The following is an 18,316-nucleotide window of genomic DNA, read 5'->3' as shown; positions in this document are numbered from 1 at the left end:
TATAAAGCAAAAGCTTTATCTGCTAGCACAAATATACAGAAGTGTAGTTTAATAAAATTACAGTTATTAAATGAACTAAACTGCATTTGTACTGTAGGCAGGAAGCTGTCAGGAGATAACTTAGCATGTAGCATCTCTGGCAGAAATGACCAGTAGTGTAGGTTTGAAGCAAGAGAAACCCAAAAATTTTTTTTCTCTAAATACTGTGAGTATTTCACTTTATTTATCTATACTAGCAAGTGAATAAAACAAAATTGGCTCAAAGTGCAATCCTAACCATGTCTCCTCAAAAGTAAGCCCAAATGAATTCAATGGGACTTACTCCCAAGTAAGTGGGTTAGGATTGCAGCCTTTGATCCTAAATTGCTGTTCAGTTTATGTTGGGGGGGGAATATTTTTGTCAATTCAGCAACCCAACAACACCATATTCAATACCATTCCCAATCCCTACAATCAGATTTTCAGGGGTGCTGCAGACTGAAGAGGAAGGGGATAATGGGAAAGCTTTATTACATTAACTGCTCCATTCATAGAAGGAAAGATAGGGCCCAAGCCATTGTCCTATAAAGCCAGGTTTACCCATCAAATTATTACTGTCTGTTATTTCCACAGATTGCTTTGGCTCTTGTTATTATATTAAAATTGATTTTTGCTTTTCTTTCTTGTGTTTGATCTCCTGGCTCTTTAAAGGTCTTGATTTCGGAAGGCCTGGTGCAGTTTGCTCAAGATCCAAAGTTCATTGAGGTCACAACCCAAGAGCTGGCTGATGCTTGTGACTTGACGATAGAAGAAATGGAGAATGCTGCTGACAACATTCTCAATGGTAACAGCAAGCCAAGCCCCAATGGCAACCTCTTGCCTTTTGTTAACTGCAGGGACCCAGGGCAGGACTGTATGGGAGAGAAAGAGGAAACAGCCCAGAACCCAGATTGTAGAAAAAGTCAAGAGGAGCCTAAGGACAGCAGGATTTATATCAGCAGCCTGTAGTTGCCAAGGCTGAAAGTGATGCTGGTTTTTTAATTTGTTTCAATGTTCCTAATGGGTTTGTTTCAGAAGTGCCTCACTGTTCTCGTGACCTGGAGTAACCAGAACAGCGTTCTTCATTCATTTCCGTCAGGAAGAATTGCAGAGTTGGGTGGTGTAAAAGAGCTTTTCAGGAGTGAATATACAACCCCAGCATGTGTCCATGAAGGAAGAATGACAAGTAAAAGGAGGAGAGTCAGATCCTTCCTTTTCTCAGTCCCTGCACAAGGAACAACAGCTGCTTCCTGAATGTGATGGAAAACCTCAGCTTCCTGTGAATGGCCCTAGCCAAAAGGACACTGCATCAAACGGGTGTCTTTCAACTTTGCTTGTACAAAAAAGAATCATTTTGCACATATTCTGTATGAGCCTCACCATCTCCATAAAGCCAAGGCCCTTTTGATCTGCAAGTGGAATAGAAGACTTCAGCAACAGATCCCCACACTTTGCTGAGGAAGAGGAGTTGGAGGAGGAAGCAGAAGTGGCAATGGTACAGGAGATGTAGATGGCAATATTGCAGATGCTTATTAATGGAAATGCAGAGACTCCTAGGCAGACTTCTCTGCCAGTCAATCAGAGCTCAGGCAGTCTACTCTGCCAACCAATCAGAGCTCAGACAGCTAGCTGTGCCAACTGCTCAAGGAGCAGGAAGCCAGCTCTGTCAAACCGGAGTTCAGGCAACCCGCCCATTTCAAAGAGATGTGGTGATGGGCTAATGTAGATCTCTCCTTGTTTTTGCTGTTTGATATTTTATTGAAAGCATGTTCTAATTTTTATTTTTGAATACTTTATTTTATGGTATTTTATTTTTTGAGGGAGGGGGTGAACAGAGTGTTTACAAAGTTTTGTAATCACCTAACTTTTTGTTTTCTTTCTCACCTTTGCAAATGTTTAAAATTGGTTTGATTTGATTATGTTGTACTATTTAATTTTTTTTTGTTTCCCTCCATTGAAATTTGGGTAGAAACTAATAATGATATTAGAAGAGTTTTGCCAACCATTATGTACACAAGAATTTGTAATTTTATTTGAAGTAATGGAAAACTCCTTTTTGTTGTTGTTTTATAATTTAAAGATAGTAGGCAATGCACTTGATATAGTCTTGCACATATGAGTGATCGATTTGGATTCTTTATAGTGGTAGGTATATTTGCGGGTGTGTGAATGAGTGAACAGGACTGAATGAGAGAGTGAATGCATGCCTGAAAGTTTGTAAGTTCATACAGTTCTCCACTTCCTGGTATAACTGCAGGAGAGCTGTATCTGGGGTCATGTGAGTGTAAAAATATACCACTGTCTCTGCTTTTGAAAGGGGAATCAGTAACTCTTTGCATTTTCTGTTCCACAAGATATGCAAAAACAATGCAATAATATTAATTTTGAATACAATTTGTGAATTGTGTTGGCATTAAAACTGTATAGAAAAACAAAACAAGGGAATTAAAGAAAACAAAAAAAAACCACACAAGTGAGAAGGAGTTACGTTTCGATATATTCTGTGTGATGTTTTATTGCATTGATGATGTTTCTGTTGAAGAAACCGTAATACTTGAATTCAGGTCAGTTTCAGTATTTTTCAACTATTTTTTTAAAATGAATTGCAATTGTGCCAAGCAAATATGATGAATTAAGTTTGTTTAAGGGGGAAATAACAATTCTTGTATATTTTGCTGCATGTAAAGTAAATCATTTCGTATTTGGAGTGTGCCAAGCTTTACCTTTGAACTTTTAAGTGCTTTTCTACATGTGGTTGGGGGGAAAGGGTATACAATTTTTCCCTTTTTTAATTTGTACAATGAACAAAGTGTACCTGGTGTTAAGTAACTAGTCTGCAACCCACTGGCAGGTTGATCATTAACTGATTTTGCATATCTTGTGTTCACTTTCTTTTTTCTGCACTCCCTTGAACATGCACAGTAATGAATTGAGATGGGAAGAGTACCTTGCTTTCTGGAGCTGAGAATTTTTATCCAGGTTTAACCCCTTTGCACAGTTAAAATGATTCTCCTCACTAAAGGGTGACAAATTTCACTATACAAAGATAGTCCAGTTGATCCTTTCCTATAAACTGAGCTGGCATCAGCAACTCCAGGAAGGGGAATAATTTATTTTACTATAGAGAAAATACTAGAAGAATAATGAATGTAACAACATCAAATTAATGCTCTTCATGAGTTAGTCACGGTTTCAGTTGCAGATTTATATCAAGCTGAGTGCAAAGCACCCTTCACCAAATTTGCACATTTAAAGGGACTACAATTACTTTAAAGGAAAAAGTAATTAAAAAAATTATTAGTATGACAAAACAAAACAAAACATGAAGTTAAACAACAATAAATATAACTTGTTATTCATAGGAACAAAGAACAAAATGCACAAGTGTAAGATGGAGAACGACTCACTAAATTGAAGCACTCTGAGAAGCATTTAAAGAGTATTATGAATAAGAATCTGAATACAATCTGATAAAATGGCATTTGCCTTTAGCCTGATTAATTGAAGAACTGTATGAAACACAGGTAGTAATTATTAGTTTTTAGAACCACTTTACATTGGAAAAGATCACAAGATGATAAAAGAACACAATGCAAAATAATGTTAAGAGCATAAAACAATAATGGGAAATAAGGGCAGGGAGAGGAGGACTAATGAGCCAGGGGGAACATGTTGGCAAGATGGCAATTGTTCAACATAACCCCAGTCCAAAAATATGTCCATGCAGCTATGTGATACAAATTGCTTGTATGCATGTGTCCGAGCACATCTGCTACCATCTACCACCTGATCATATGGTTGGCACTATGACCTCTTTCAACACCCAATCACTTGTTCATGGGGGGGGGGGCTGAATTCAGTCACAATGAGTGACCATCAGTCACGATGAGCACTATTATAACTGATTAGGACTGGGAGCATAATCTGCAGTTCAGTATCAGAAATACACCTGCTCAGTGGACTAATATACTCCTTGGAATTATATATTCAATACTGATTTGAATACACGTGTTTCAGAAAGATATGCACATACATAATGGGGCATATTGAACAGAAATGAGGGGAAATTGCATTTCCATCACAGGTAGGACAGAAACAAATTAACCCAAAATTTCAGAGATTCAAATAAGATATCTATGGAGGCTATAAAAATGCCTTTTTAAAGGCAAAAAATCTGGACAGTTATTTCCTGAGGTTGCTTTAGTTATCTTGTCTCAAGGCCTGAGGCTCAGCAGTTATATGGCATGACTTTTAACACTCAGATTTTATGACTATCTAAGCCACTTACTCAGAAGTCTTCCAAATCAAGTAAATTCTGTTCTGGAATATATGGCTTGTGTATCATATTATATAAGCCCCCAACATCTAAATGTCAGGCAGTCCAATCATAAATCTGCAGAAAAGGTCATATTCTCTGGCTAAGGGTTCTTATATACTTTTTGTTTCACCAGCATCCAATAGTTAACTAATTCTGGCCACTTCCTCAGAAAAAAACTGTCTTATCAGCCTGGTCCTGATCTGCATTTGCTTCAGCAGCACAAACAAAGTTTCTATCCTGGAGCTAATGCCCCATTATTTTCAGCAAATGAAGTTAACAAGGTAAACGACCCCTGGATGGTTAAGTCCAGTCGAATTTGGCTATGGGGTGTAGCATTCATCTCCGCTTTCAGGCTGAGGGAGTCAGCATTTACCGCAGACAGCTTTCCGGGTCATGTGGCCAGCATGACTAAACCCCTCTGGCACATGGAATAACGTGACAAGTGCCAGAGTGCACAAAAATGTCATTTACCTTCCTACCACAGTGGTACCTATTTATCTATTCACACTGGTATGCTTTCGAACTGCTATGTTGGCAAGAGCTGGGACAAAGCAACAGGAGCTCACCCTGCCAGGCAGATTCAAACTGCCAACCTTATGATATGCAAACTCAATAGGCTCGGTGGTTTAGACCACAGCGCCACCCGTGTCCCTACTTCAGCAAATGAAACCCCTATCCATTCCTTTCTTTTAAAAATAAGTACTGTCTTATTGGCTATAATTGGTATACAAATTTAATAATAATAATAATAATAATATAATCTAACACAGAACTGAGAACTGTTAAGCTCATGAAAATCAGCGGTCTCAAGTATGCTTCTGTGCTGCAACATTGCCACCAGGTATTTATACCGCATTTTCCAAACCAATATATTATTTATAAAACAGATTACATTATTAAATTGGTATAAATTTAAAACAATAAAATTTCAGTATAGAAAACAATACAACCAACAGCATTTAAAATAGAAATTAGCTGAAGCAAGGCAAAAGGCCATCCAAAGCAGGAAGGTCTTCAAAGCATGTCTTCTGGAGCTGGAATGTTTGCTCCTAAGACCTATCTAGTCAAGCATCTCCTGCTCTGATAGTGACCAACAAGCAGGACATGAGCACTCTCCCCACTGGTGCTCCCCAGAAACTGGTATTCAGAGGCATACCACCTCCCTTACAGGAGGCAGTACACAACTATCCTGGTTAATAGCATTGAGAGCATTATCCTCCATGACTTTGTCAACCCCCCTTTAAAGCCATCCAAGCTGGCAGTCGTTACTATATCTTGTGGTAGCAAATTATATTTTTAACCATGTGCTTGTGGAGAACTACTATACATTTAATACTTTGCATTTAACAGAGAAGTACTAGGTTGTAGATTGATGGTCATAAGTCACTATACTTCATCTATTACATAAATGAATGTGTTTCCCTCTCTTCTCTGAAACCATACACAAAGGGGCTAACAAAAAGATCAAAGATGAGTATATATTTTCCCTCCAGTGTTAATATTTGTAATAACATACTGAAAAGTTAAAAAAAAACCTCTTTTTTGTCCTTCTTCTCTTAATTTTACTATTTTTTTTCTACTTTGCTCATAACCATCATGCTCCAGATTTTATTAAACCATGCATTCACTTATAGAAGGCTCCAACAAGAAGACTTATTAAATAGGTTGAACTATCTATGAAAAATCAATCAAATTTTGCAAAGTATGATGATATCCATTCTTAGAGAGGCATTATACAACTGTCAGGGCCAAGCCCACCCATGAGGTGAGGTGTGGCAGTCGCCTCAGGGCAACAAGCTCCAGAAAGCTGGGAGAGGCAGCAGATCCAGCAAGTGGGCAGACATACAGCAGCAGACACACAGCGGATGAGGGGTCAAGATTTTCTGTTTTGCCTCTAATGGCAAAATGTCCTGAGCCAGCCCTGACAACTGTGCACACAATTTATATAGCATGTTCTCCAAAATCACATCCTGGCCAACAATTAATAACCATGCTGCAATGAGAGCAGAGAGCCAGAATCCGCCTGGAAACAACTTGCTTTTTTTAGTTTTGTTTGCGCTTAAGAATTCTCATTAACTGTTTCCAACCATGTATGCATGAGATCAAACAATTTCATTCATTTTTTATTAATCCAGAATAGCTGTCATTCCTCAATATCATATTCATAATTACTAGGGCCAGTCCACACCTGCATACAGTATTCATCAAAAAGACTCTAGATTCAGGTAGGTAGCCATGTTGGTCTGACGCAGTCGAAATAAATACAGTGGTACCTCGGGTTACATACGCTTCAGGTTACAGATGCTTCAGCTTACAGACTCCGCTAACCCAGAAATAGTACCTCAGGTTAAGAACTTTGTTTCAGGATGAGAACAGAAATCGCGCGGCAGCAGCGGGAGGCCCCATTAGCTGAAGTGGTAGCTCAGGTTAAGAACAGTTTCAGGTTAAGAATGGACCTCCAGAACGAATTAAGTTCTTAACCCGAGGTACCACTGTAAAAAAATTGTCCAGTAGCACCTTAGAGACCAACTAAGTTTGTTGTGGGTATAAGCTTTCGTGTGCATAGTCCCTAAGGTGCTACTGGACAATTTTTAATTTTTTAATTTATATCAAAAAGACTGCAATCCTATACCCATAGGTATACCTAAGTCCCATTAATCTCAATGAGACTTATTTCTGAGTAGATGTGTACAGGATTATGATGCTAATGACTAATATCAAGATATTAATTTCATTTCTCAACAAGCCAAAACAGATCAAATACAACAGAAATACTTTTCATATAACTTCAGATCACCTAAAATTCAAAGGATCCGTTCTGACATTAACTTCATAAAATGGGAGCTGCATCAGTGTAAATCCTGCACCACAGGATGGACACATGGATGGAGATGGCAGTATGGCTCCTTCCCATGCCTATGATACCTCAACTTTAGGAATAGTGATGATGGTGTGGGATGGCACACTGTGGACTCCTCCCATATTAGGGCTTCTGATGCCACTCAAGCAGCATAGGAAACAGCTGAACTGCAGCAGCTCTCATGCTACTTAAATAAACATCAGAAGGGGCTTAAAGCTTTTCAGTTGAATTGGTTCACAACTGTAAGCCATTTAGTAATCAAGTGAAATTAAATGATACACATATGCATGTAAACCAATCCTAAATTCATTTAGAATTGCCCACTCCCAACGTAAGCATGCACTGCACGTTTGGGAATGGGGAATTAGGTGGCTGCATTATTTTTCACTGATTATGACAGCATTCCAAGGGAATAGATGAAGACAGTTATATGCAATTGCAAACTTATCACTAGTCGTATACTACCAATGATAATCAGACTTAAGTCCATTGATTTCAATAGGTCTACTCTGACTAACCTTGGATATCACCCTATGAGTTCCCATAAAAGTGTAAATTCCACAGGTAGTAAAATACCAGCCATAACTGGTTGTATATGGTGCTATTCCTTTACCTCCTGTGGTATTTGTCAGAGAACTGATATTTCATGCATCCAACCATCATAAGTACTGTACTGCTTTGACATGCATTTATTGAGGTTAGTTAGAGTTAAATTGTGACTTTGCAAATTTACAGAAAGGCACAGAGAACAAATACAAAGTGATAGCATAAGTAATTAATTTTGCACATTGTCAGGGGTATCCAAGTGATGTTGAAAAAGTGATTTTAGATTCATACATGTCCTTATCAAAATGAATAGTCTTAACACAAAAATTATGCATGTTGACCAGGCAGTGTATTATCTAATCTGTTTATATTATCCAGTTTTATATATTTACTGATATTATTTGGAGACTATGCATACTGTGCAGGCATTTTACAAAACCCCCTGTTTACACTGCCTATTTAAACACATTCTTTATGCCTTCATGTGAGTGTGCAAAATTGCATATTTATGCAAATTATTCACTGAATTTATATTAACCACGATATATACACACTTGACAGGAATTAACAATGTTTTCTAAGTATATACTGGTGCTACAATTTCTGTCAAAACAAACTGTTATATATAGAACCTTCTGGGTTTAGGTATTAATGAAATCATTTACCTATGGTATGGAGCATCTTTTGTTTCTATAGAAAGTTAGACTGAAGATGCAATTTACTCAAAGTAGGTTCTTCTGCCATCATTGTGCATTTGCATTGTGCATAGAGGAAGGAGTTTCTATCCAAATTTCAAGCACCGGATGAAAGATCTTAGTTCTTTAATATATTTGTCGTAGTCTGTCTATACCCTATTTCGTATCAATTACCAATGAATGAAAGGTACTTTGCAGATATTTTAACAGAGATTTTGGTGGACCATGGCCAGAGCTTGCTGCTGCCAGCACAGTTTAGATTATGAGTGACTGCTATTTTACTTCAAGTGGCTATAATATAAGCATAGAAAGAGATACTTAAATGGGTCTGAGCAAAGAGCTACTGCCTCCTTTAAGTGGGGCAGTCTGGGGCATGGTAGGGGAAAGGGGAAAAGCTTTGGTTCCATAAAATGTCCTTTCTTTTCCCTTTGTATTGGGCTTACATGTTGGATACAATCACTGCACTGCCGATGGAAGCTTTACAGAAGCTAAAGACTGGGTTGTTTTCTAGAAGGGGAAAAAGCCAACCATCACTCTTTTGAGTTTGTTCACTCCTGCAGCTCGACAACTGTACACTGCAGACTAAAGACATTTATTGCAAGTACCAAGACTTCCATCTTCCCCCATCACCCTTGGTCATTCTACCAGGTCGGTTATATTGGATTCCCCCCCCCCCTTCCTTATTCTGTATGATTTAGAATATGGGAGGAAAGCTGGGCTTAATGATCCAGAGCTGGAGTTCCCTTAGCCCAAGAACTTTTCTGCATTGTCTGCCTCTTCAAGTGAACATGTATGATGAAGATGTTGATGATTACAATGATGCAGATGTTGCTGCTACTGCAAGGGATCCAACCTGTTTTATTACCCCACCCCCCACTGCACCGGAGTCTGAAGGGACAGCCAAAGGAGCACTATGTACAGGACCACATCTATTTCTGCTTTGTTTTCTAACCCTAGTCCCACCCCGTTGACGACTATGACAACAACAAAAAGGGCAAATGCATTTTTTACATTTCTTGATAATTTCTAAAGCAATGTATCATTGCTTTCTTTAGACTGATGCCAATATAAGAGTTGTATGGGTCTCAGCCAGGCTTCTGTGTCTTTTTCTGACTGAAGAGTTTGAGATCATTCTGTGAAACATTCTTACTTAAAGGCAAGTTATGATTTGACAACCATGGAGACAACATTTCAAGAAAACACACAGCTCGCTAACTGTTCAGTTGCTGAGATTATTCTCTTAGTAACAATTGCAATTTGTGCGCTTCTTAATAACATTTAAAAATAAACTCATCCTTTACAGGAAGAGCCCACATTTGAACCATATTTGGTATAATTGTACATCGATTTGTATTAAACATTACAGTTCTGATATAATATAAATGGAATGGAATATGAATCAAGGAACTGTGAGGTTGGATAGATGAATGGACAGTTGTGTCCAATTAATCTCTAGAAGATTAATCAAAATCCTGGGTTGGGTTCTGACTTCACACTACAAAGAGAGGGTTGTTTTATATGTTACAGTTTCTTACATGGAAATTATTTGGGCAAAACTGTTCTTTACCTGATAAAAGATCAAAACAGTAACATTTGCCAGGCCATCAAAATTCTAACACAGAAAAAGAAAAAATGTGAGATTTAATAACAGACAGAGAGAGAGAGAGAGAGAGAGAGAGAGAGAGAGAGAGAGAACTATGCCATGTATACATGAGATTCTTAATCATATTCAACTTAACAAGCATGGGAAATTAACTGATTTGAAGCTAGTGAGACCACACAAAGAGAACTGAAATTAATAGAATATATGGCTGAAAGGAACCTCCTATGTCCTCCAGCTTAATATTGCTAATTTCACATAAGTAAATGGGGGGAGGCGGGCAGCAAAGGGATAAGGAATACCATATGACATTTTTACTAAGTAGACTGGATCACACAAGGATAAAGGCCCTGAGATAGTAGTGACTACATAAGAAAAAATGTGACTCCAGAATAGAGAGACAGGGTTGTCTCATTTATTGTAGTTTCCTAGGTGGAGACTGGTCCTTTACTTGCAATGAAGTGTGGGATTTAATCAGATCCACACCATGTATTAACAATATGCAGTTCATACAGGTATACAATATACATTCCATGCAGGAAGTACTATCCTAAATATTGAAGGCCTATTAGGACTTGGGGACGGGGAAGAATTCAGACTCCTTTGTCCGCTAGAACTTATTGCTGCTGAGAGGACAGAAATGGTTGAGGGACAGTGGTGGGAATGGCCTCCAACCAGAGTGGTACAACAGGAGGATAGTGCTTTAACCTATACATACATACTCAACAGCCACAAACTTGAGAACTATAATACCTGGTGGGGTGGGGGTGGGGTTTGTTCAGCTAGACCTAAACCTCAGCAGTACTTTGCAGGGATAGGAGCATTATCCTGACATGAGTCAGGGGACCTTGAACTTATTTCAGATTGTTCAGGCCTGGGGGCTGCCATCACCATCCTCAATTCTGAGTGCTATTACATTGTAAATCAATGCAGATATGTTTTGGAATTGCCACAGCTCCCAAACTGAAAACTATAGCAGGGGAGGGATATTTTTTTTAATCCCTATTCCCTGTGTTGTCTGGGAGAGCTCCTCTTTTTCCTTGTTGAAAAGCCAATCCAGCCCTCCAGCGTTCATCACTGTCAGAGATTTTATACATGTCTTAACGTACCATTATTACAGGAGAGCTTTGCTCATATGTAGTTCTTGTTGGAAGATGGGTTCTTTTCTGTCCCTTCCCCTCTTTTCTTTTTTACAAAATAATATTTTTTCTGAATACCTGGGGAATGCACAGAAACCCTTACTTTGCCCATGGGTGCCCCAGTTTTATGTGCTATGTGTCAGATTGCCATTAGGAGGAACAAGTGGGACCTGGCAGGACCTGTAAAAAATACTGTCGTATACCTTCAGAGTTTGGGTTCCAGCCAGCCCCTCCTTCCAAGCAGGGCATTCCACTCCTCCATCTTGTTCTCCATTTTCCTTTTCCAGCTATCACACAATATTCTGTGGCTATTGCGCATGTTCAGTCCTCATTGTTCGGGGGGGGGGGGGGGGCTTTGTGTGTTTTTGTTTTTAAAGAAGCCTTTTTATACTTCTGCAAACATTAGGGGTCCTCCAAGCATGCTGCGACATCCAGAGACATTCCGGACAAAACACTCACTACATAAGTTTAGTATTAGAAGGAGTGTTAATGATGAAACAGCCATCAGTGATATTATTCTGCAATTATTTTATCAGAACATTTTCTCTCTGGTATCCTAGCTGAAGTCCACTGGTGACAGGTGGTTCAATCAATCAGTCTTCTGCCCAAACTCCATTTAATGTGAGGATTTGTGCAAGGGGGGGCGGGCGGAATCCTGATTAATTGTGCTGTACATATTTGGGGCATATATCCTTGAGCTACATTTTATACTATCAGAAAGAGATATGAAATAAGAGGAAATAAACCCAGTTTGATCTTAGTTCATCTCAGTTTCTGAAAGTATGAATTTCAACACAGTTCCTGTATTATTGCCTTGTAGTGGTGTACGTATTATTGTAGCATCTTGTATTCACCACTGACAGAGATAGTATAATACCATTGGTATCCTATCGGTCTGAATGTAATACTTTTCTTATGCTCTTAAACAAATCATTTAGGGATCTACTTTTAGTGGACTATGCTAATCTATATTAACCTTTAGCATCATAAGTAATTTCTTTAATTATTTATGGCCTGCTTTTCATAAACTATTTTCTAAAGTCTGCTTACAAAGTAAGCCGTCACATAAAAAACAAAAACAATTCTGTGTTTTCATGAACAGTAAAATGAACACAGAAGCTGCTCTAGGCATATTATCTGGCTCATGATCACCAATTACTTAGTAAGAATTCATGTCAGTATCTTGCACATTGGTAGAGAAGGTAGTTTATGTGCTGTGAAAATTTTAAAAATCCCAAAATTACAACCTCAGGGTTGTTGTAGGTCACAATGTTACAGTGACGGGAGAAACCACATCAGACAAAATCCTCCTTCTGTGCTACTCTTGTTAGTGTCCTAGCAGCTTATGTCCTCTTGGCTCCCTGGTCACAGCCTCGAACCCTCTTATCCTCCCTTTGCCTATCCACCTCCTTCCTGCACTGAGCCCCCTGGGAGGCTTTGCCTCAGTCCCCCTTTCTCCAACTCAGCCCACCTTTCTCCATCTTTGCATCACACAAGCTTCCTCAGGTTCCTATTTATCCCAAATGGATCATTCCACATCAAATCAATGCAAAATAACCAAGGGTTTTCTCACCCACCATTTCAGATTTTGATGAAACTTGGTGTACACACTTCACTTATGATTGAAAGAAACCCCCTTAATTTTTTCCCCTCGATCTCAAACGGTTTTATTTTTAAAGCACTTCGAAGTTTCGTTAAATCTGCGTTGTCTGTCCCTCTTGAGACCCTCGGCACAAGATACCCTTGTGTACATTTTGGGGTTTCTTTTTCTCCATAAACAATTATCAGATCTCTTTGAAATTTTACACAGAGCTCAATAAAATGATGAGGATTTCAGAAAAAAATACACCAGCACTCAAAAGATTTTATAAATGCCTACAAAAAATTATAAATGCACTTGTAGCCTAGTTTTTTTATGGAAAAACTAGGTTTAGAAAACCTGAATTTACAGCATGTGGGCATGATGTAACCAAAAGTTTTTGATGTTGAAAATTATTGCAAAGACATGTTCTTTCTTGACAAAGAATGAAATTTGTGATTTTTTATTCCTTGTAATGAAAATTTTACGTTTTTTGGACATCGTGGGGGAAAATGGCTACTGGGTAGCCATTGTGTACAACTTTCCTACAATCCATAGCTGTAATAGAAAACATTAATGAAACAAAGTTGTTCATCTTAAAAATTAAAATAATATTATTATAGGTTTTTTTCAAAAGTGCAGATTTGTTTTAATTTTGGGATTTTGAAGTTATGAAAATTGGCTATCAGGAATATAAAAAAAGAAAAAAAGAATTTACAGTCAGTAGAACATTAAATGCTGACATGTAAGGAAGTAAGACCTAGCAAGAAAAATATTCCAAAAAATTAAAAATTGAGTATTATATAAAAATATGAGTACATCCATTATTTAAAAAATAATTATTCATTTCAGAAATATTTAAAATATTAGACATTTTAAAATGTTTTCTCAGATTGCAGTTCAGAGAAGTCTTGCTAGTTGTGTATGCTATTGTTCAGTTTGTGGATGAATCATAGATAGCTGAAGTTGGGTGATGCAATGCAGATGAGTCATGCAAGCCACTGGTGTTGATGGAAGAAAAAATGAAATACTTACAGGTGATACTGAGGCTACAGCAAAGAAACTGAGGAGCATTGAACTTGTAAGGTAATCAACTGTGATAATAGCATAATCTGTTATGGTAATTTTTTACTTTAGTTTAACTGTTGTCTTTACTGTTATTAATGTATCTGCTGTCATAAAACAGCCTCATTGTGAATTACGCCTCAATATATTTAACATAAATGTTAAAAAGTCTCCATGCATCCATTATTTCAAGATGGCACACAAACATCATTCTCTTTTCCTTTTCCTTTGTAAGATAGACTTGTCTTTGTATGCAATAATATTCTGAAAAACAAATTGGGGATCATGTAATATTGCATAATTGAATATAATAGTTTTAAATTCTTTTAATCTTTTTCTTGCTAGGTCTTATTACCTTACATGTCAGCATTTAAAGTTTCTGACCGAATTTATTATTATTATTATTATTGATTTCACAATAGCCAATTTTCATAATTTTAAATACCCCAAAACTAGAAACAAGTCTGCACTTTCAAAAAAATCTATAATAACCAATATTATTGTAATTTTTAAGATGAACAACTTTGTTTCAGTAATTTTTTCTACTACTGCTATGGATTGTAGGAGAGTTGTACAAAATGGTAGCCATTTTTTTCCTACGATGTCCAAAAATGTAAAATTTTCATTACAAGGAATAAAAACCCATAAATTTCATTATTTCTCAAGGAAGAGCATTTCTTTGCAATAATTTTCTACATCAAAAACTTTTGGTTATACCATGCCCACATGCTGTAAATTCAGGTTTTCTAAACCTAGGTTTTCCACCAAAAAAACTAGGCTTCAAGTGCATTTATATATTTTTGTAGGCATTTATAAAATCTTTTGAGTGCTGGTGTATTTTTTTCTGAAATCCTCATCATGTTATTGAGCTCTGTGTAAAATTTCAAATAGATCTGATCAATTGTTATGAAGAAAAATAAATAAAATGTACACAAGGGTTTATTGTGCCGAAGGTCTCAAAGCGGACAGACAACGCAGATTTAACGAAACTTTGAAGCGCTATAAAATTAAAACCGTTTGAGATAGAAGAGGAAAATTTAAGGGGGTTTCTTTCAATCATAAGGGATGAGTGTACACCAAATTTCATCAACATCCGAGATGGAGGGTGACATGACCTTGTTGAAATGACATGGAATGACCCAAGTCCTTTAGGCAGCTGACCTCCTACCCTCCCTACACAGCATACAACCCCTTCTGACCTTTATTATTTATTTTACTTATAATATTTTAGCCCTTCTGTTCCTCTAAGGAGCTTAAGGCAGCGTACACAATCCCTCTTTTTATCCTGAAGTGCTAAGGTTACTTTACAGATCATTCTTGTCTCAGTTGACCATTGCCTACAACACTGATTTGGGGGCAGGTGTTCATGAGTTAGTGTATTAATACTGACTTACTTAGTCAACCAGTGTCAGAGGCTTCACCATTGCAAGCACAATACAAAATAGATGTCAGCCTCCTCCACAGTCCATTCCATGCATCTTATCAATGTAAGCAGGCTCTCAGCAGCAAAACTGTATCCTTGCACCATATTAATCAAGGCAAACAAATAGTGTGGTGGCACATTCAAACTATTTGATGTTTCTGGCCTAGTTTTAACCATGGGCTATTATTTGAGAAATTTCTGTCAGCAGAACCAAATTTATATTAAAAAAAAATCACTTCAATCATTTATTGTCTCAATCATGTACGTTTAGGAACCTACTAAGAGTTTCTACAGCTCTTGCAACATGAATGGATAAGAAGTGTCTTAAAAACTCTAAACATCTGAACAAGAAATGATTTCTATGTTTTTAGGTAAATCTCTAATTCAAATGCACACACACACAAAGAGCATTGCAAGATAAGATGCTGCACCTCATAACCTCATGTACCTAGAGCTTCCACATAATCATCCTTCCATGAAAAAACAAGTTGCATGTCCCTACCAATAAATATTGCTATGTTTTATACAATGCTGTCTCTCTGTCAAAGATGCCTCTACTACAGACAAATTTGATTTCTTAAAAGTGTCTGGATGAAAGAGGCCACACTGTGCCTTTCTTGGATATATATATATATAGAAAGAAAGGAAGAATTCCTTCCTAAAATAGTGAAGCTTAGCAAGTCAAGGATAATTTTTTTTAAAGAAAAGAATACCTACTGTAATCCAGCTCAGAAGCAAATATAATTTAGGGTATGATTCCACGTTTTTTAGGCTACATTCTTATTGTCTGCGATCACATTACAGGAACAGGCAAACCAAGTATAGCTTCAGTATATGTTTCTCCTTATTTCATTGAACTGAGGGGTTCATCCTGACAAAATTATCCATCTTATTAATTTCAGTGTGCAGTGGGCTCATGCACAACTTTCACTTCCTCTGACCATCCAAGGAACTTCATTTCTCCTGACCATCAGCTATAAATGTTTAGTTGATATGATACAGATTTCTGCATGTAACTTTCTTTCTAATTGCTTAGATCCATGAATGAACTGAGCTCTTAAAAGCTGTTATGTCTGTCGAGATGTAAATTCCTCCACTTTTCCTCCTCCCTAATCCAAAATGCTCATACTATCTAACTTAAAGATGTTCCAGACAGAGCTGTTGAGCAGGTCCCACTGTTTTAAGACCCAGTTTTCATGAACCAACTGAAATCAAGAAGGCTAAAATTGCCCTTGTAAAATAAAGCTGTACAGTTTGTAACCATAATGTAAGCCTGCCATAGGTTAAAAACAAACAACCAGTCTTGCCCTCTTCTCACACATTTTAAATAAACAGAATGAATGACCCTCAAAGTGAGCTAGAGAATTGCCTTGGTGTGAGACAAATGTATATTCCTGTAAGATTGCATTTTTATCTGAGGAATTATGTTATTTTAAAAATTGCTAATAAATTTTTTAACAATGTCTTGATTGGTTTATCCTAACTCCTTTTACACTTATACCTTCCTCGTGACTTCTGCTACAAACAGGCCAATCTGCCAGCCACTGTCAACTTATACATTCCTAACATTTATACTTGGATTTGTATTACAGTTCTATCAGTGCCAAGTGGTATTTAGAATCCTAACCATACCTTTACAATAGTAGTGGCTATCTGCATGGCTAACAGCCCAGTCCTCATACTTTCTGAACCAGTACACATCTTATGAATGGGAAATATGGCTATACTACCACCACAACATAAAACTGTTATCCAAGCAATGTTACACTAATATTACATAAAATAGAAACAGAAACAATAAATACATTAATACTCACCCATCATGTTGTTATGAGTTGGCTGAGTTTATTGTCCCTGTACCTCTCTTGCTTTCCCTCTCATTGTCTATTCACCTGTCAAAGAAGATATAGAACAATAAACATACTTTCCACCAGTTTTGGTTATATTTTGATATTCTACTTATTATTTGCAGCACAAATTTGACAATTACAAATCTGTTCTGCAACTAACACAAATAAGGTAGGGATGTGCAATTGTACATTTCTCCCAAAATACTTTCTAAAAATTCAGAGTGCATCTTCTAGGAAAGACAACTTTGAGGAATATGAATGCTCTGGCAAGTAAGAATGTAAGCAAACAACACTAAAAATGCAAGTCAGATTCAGAAACAAATAAATTCAGAACAACCAAGCTCAAATGTGCCCTAACCAATAAGAACAAGAAGCACACTAACTGAAGATAAGCTCATGGCAGATCAAGAAGTACCGGTAGTTGATAATAAAAAGCCATAGCCTGGTAAATTAACCCCCAAAAGTCTGTTCATTCCTTATTCTTAAAATCTAGCATGATAATTTAAGATCCTCAGTGTACTTTTAGAGTTTAGCTTCCTTCACATTGTAACCCATTGCTATGCATGTTCACTTGTAAATCCCACACTGCGTCAAAAGGGGCTTAGTACAATCCTGTCTGCACTGATTTGGATTATGCATAGAATTGCACTTTTGAACTAATTTTCTGGTCCCAATTCCATGTACTTGTTTTAACTTTTGAAGCCTTAAAAAGCTTAGAACTAGGATACCTATCAGAGGGCTTTCTACTTTCCACCTGAGGCATCTTTTTGGTTGTGTTGTCCTGCCTTCAGAACTCGTTCCTCAGGTAGGCTTCCCTGGTACCATCTCCCATTATCTTTTCAGCACCAGGTATTGTTGCTATTTGCCTGGACTTTTTAAGCTTTTAGTTTGACTGCAGCCCTATTCACATTTCTCTCACATACAGGGCATAGCTACACTGACTATAGAGAGTGACCATGTATTTAACCTGCCCTGTGCTATAATTTCTTCCTATAACTATGTGTTGTTCACAGTTGTCTGTAGGGAAATGCCAATGCACAAGCACTGCACGATACGGACACTAGGTATCCTGATAGTACAAAGCCCCTATACAGCCAGATGCTTGAGCTTCGGAAATTCCCTAAAGACAACTGCACACAGTCATGGGGAGAATAACACTATGGTCTAATCTGCACTCAACATAATAATGCCCTACATCTGAGTAACACATGCACAGGGCTTTT

The 18,316-nt window shown here is 37.5% G+C and overlaps 1 protein-coding gene and 1 long non-coding RNA gene across 19 annotated transcripts in view; one reads left to right on the top strand and one right to left on the bottom strand.

Moving 5' to 3' along the window:
* The window catches only part of CACNA1C (calcium voltage-gated channel subunit alpha1 C), a gene marked incomplete at its 5' end in the record, with an annotated part of 488,103 nt that extends 471,397 nt beyond the window's left edge, over positions 1–16,706 (top strand). For all 7 annotated transcript variants that reach the window (XM_080971552.1, XM_080971554.1, XM_080971553.1 and 4 more), the window contains one exon: positions 691–16,706. In XM_080971552.1, the coding sequence (XP_080827678.1) occupies positions 691–987 (297 nt within the window). In that variant the 3' untranslated portion in view covers positions 988–16,706. The remainder of the gene's footprint in view (positions 1–690) is intronic.
* The window catches only part of LOC308457616, a 107,176-nt gene that overhangs the window by 87,561 nt on the left and 1,299 nt on the right, over positions 1–18,316 (bottom strand). For 8 of the 12 annotated variants that reach the window (XR_013977026.1, XR_013977028.1, XR_013977029.1 and 5 more), the window contains exons 2-3: positions 17,061–17,135; positions 10,005–10,049 (exon numbers count right to left, since the gene is read on the bottom strand). This is a non-coding gene — a long non-coding RNA (uncharacterized lncRNA). The remainder of the gene's footprint in view (positions 1–10,004; positions 10,050–17,060; positions 17,136–18,316) is intronic. The other 4 variants (XR_013977027.1, XR_013977030.1, XR_013977034.1 and 1 more) reach the window with 1 other exon arrangement.

This window comes from Podarcis pityusensis (genome assembly GCF_964106645.2).
Source record: "Podarcis pityusensis genome assembly, chromosome: 10".
Lineage (NCBI taxonomy): Eukaryota > Metazoa > Chordata > Lepidosauria > Squamata > Lacertidae > Podarcis > Podarcis pityusensis.
The sequence above is the reverse complement of the archived record's forward strand: the minus strand, read 5'-3'. Positions and strand labels throughout refer to the sequence as shown.